The sequence below is a fragment of the Eurypyga helias genome, unplaced genomic scaffold, assembly GCF_000690775.1.
Source record: "Eurypyga helias isolate BGI_N326 unplaced genomic scaffold, ASM69077v1 scaffold26543, whole genome shotgun sequence".
Classification (NCBI taxonomy): domain Eukaryota; kingdom Metazoa; phylum Chordata; class Aves; order Eurypygiformes; family Eurypygidae; genus Eurypyga; species Eurypyga helias.
Window position 1 is genome coordinate 1 of NW_010240940.1, and position 249 is coordinate 249.

The 249-nt window shown below is 66.3% G+C and overlaps 1 protein-coding gene across 1 annotated transcript in view; it reads left to right on the forward strand.

Moving 5' to 3' along the window:
• Nucleotides 1–62: 62 nt before the first annotated feature.
• Nucleotides 63–249, forward strand: part of LOC104507356 (chromosome unknown open reading frame, human C1orf35) — a gene marked incomplete at both ends in the record, with an annotated part of 2055 nt that continues 1868 nt past the window's right edge. Inside the window, one exon of the mRNA XM_010148605.1 lies at nucleotides 63–216. Coding sequence (XP_010146907.1) covers nucleotides 63–216 — 154 coding nt within the window. The remainder of the gene's footprint in view (nucleotides 217–249) is intronic.

The window sequence follows — 249 nt, forward strand, 5'->3', positions numbered from 1 at the left end:
GGGGTGAGAATGGAGGGGTTTGGGTGTGATGACGCTTTGGGGGGGGGTCTTCTTGCCTGCAGGGAACTCCCTGATGGCACCCGTGGGCCGGTGGCAGAAGGGGAAGGACCTGACCTGGTACGCCAAGGGCAAGAAGGAGACGGCCCCCCCGTTGTCCCGCGAGGAAGAGCTGGCGGCGGTCCGGCTGGCTGAGCAGGAGGCCATGATGGCAGCCCCGTGAGTCTACACCTCCCCCCCACAAAAACCGGG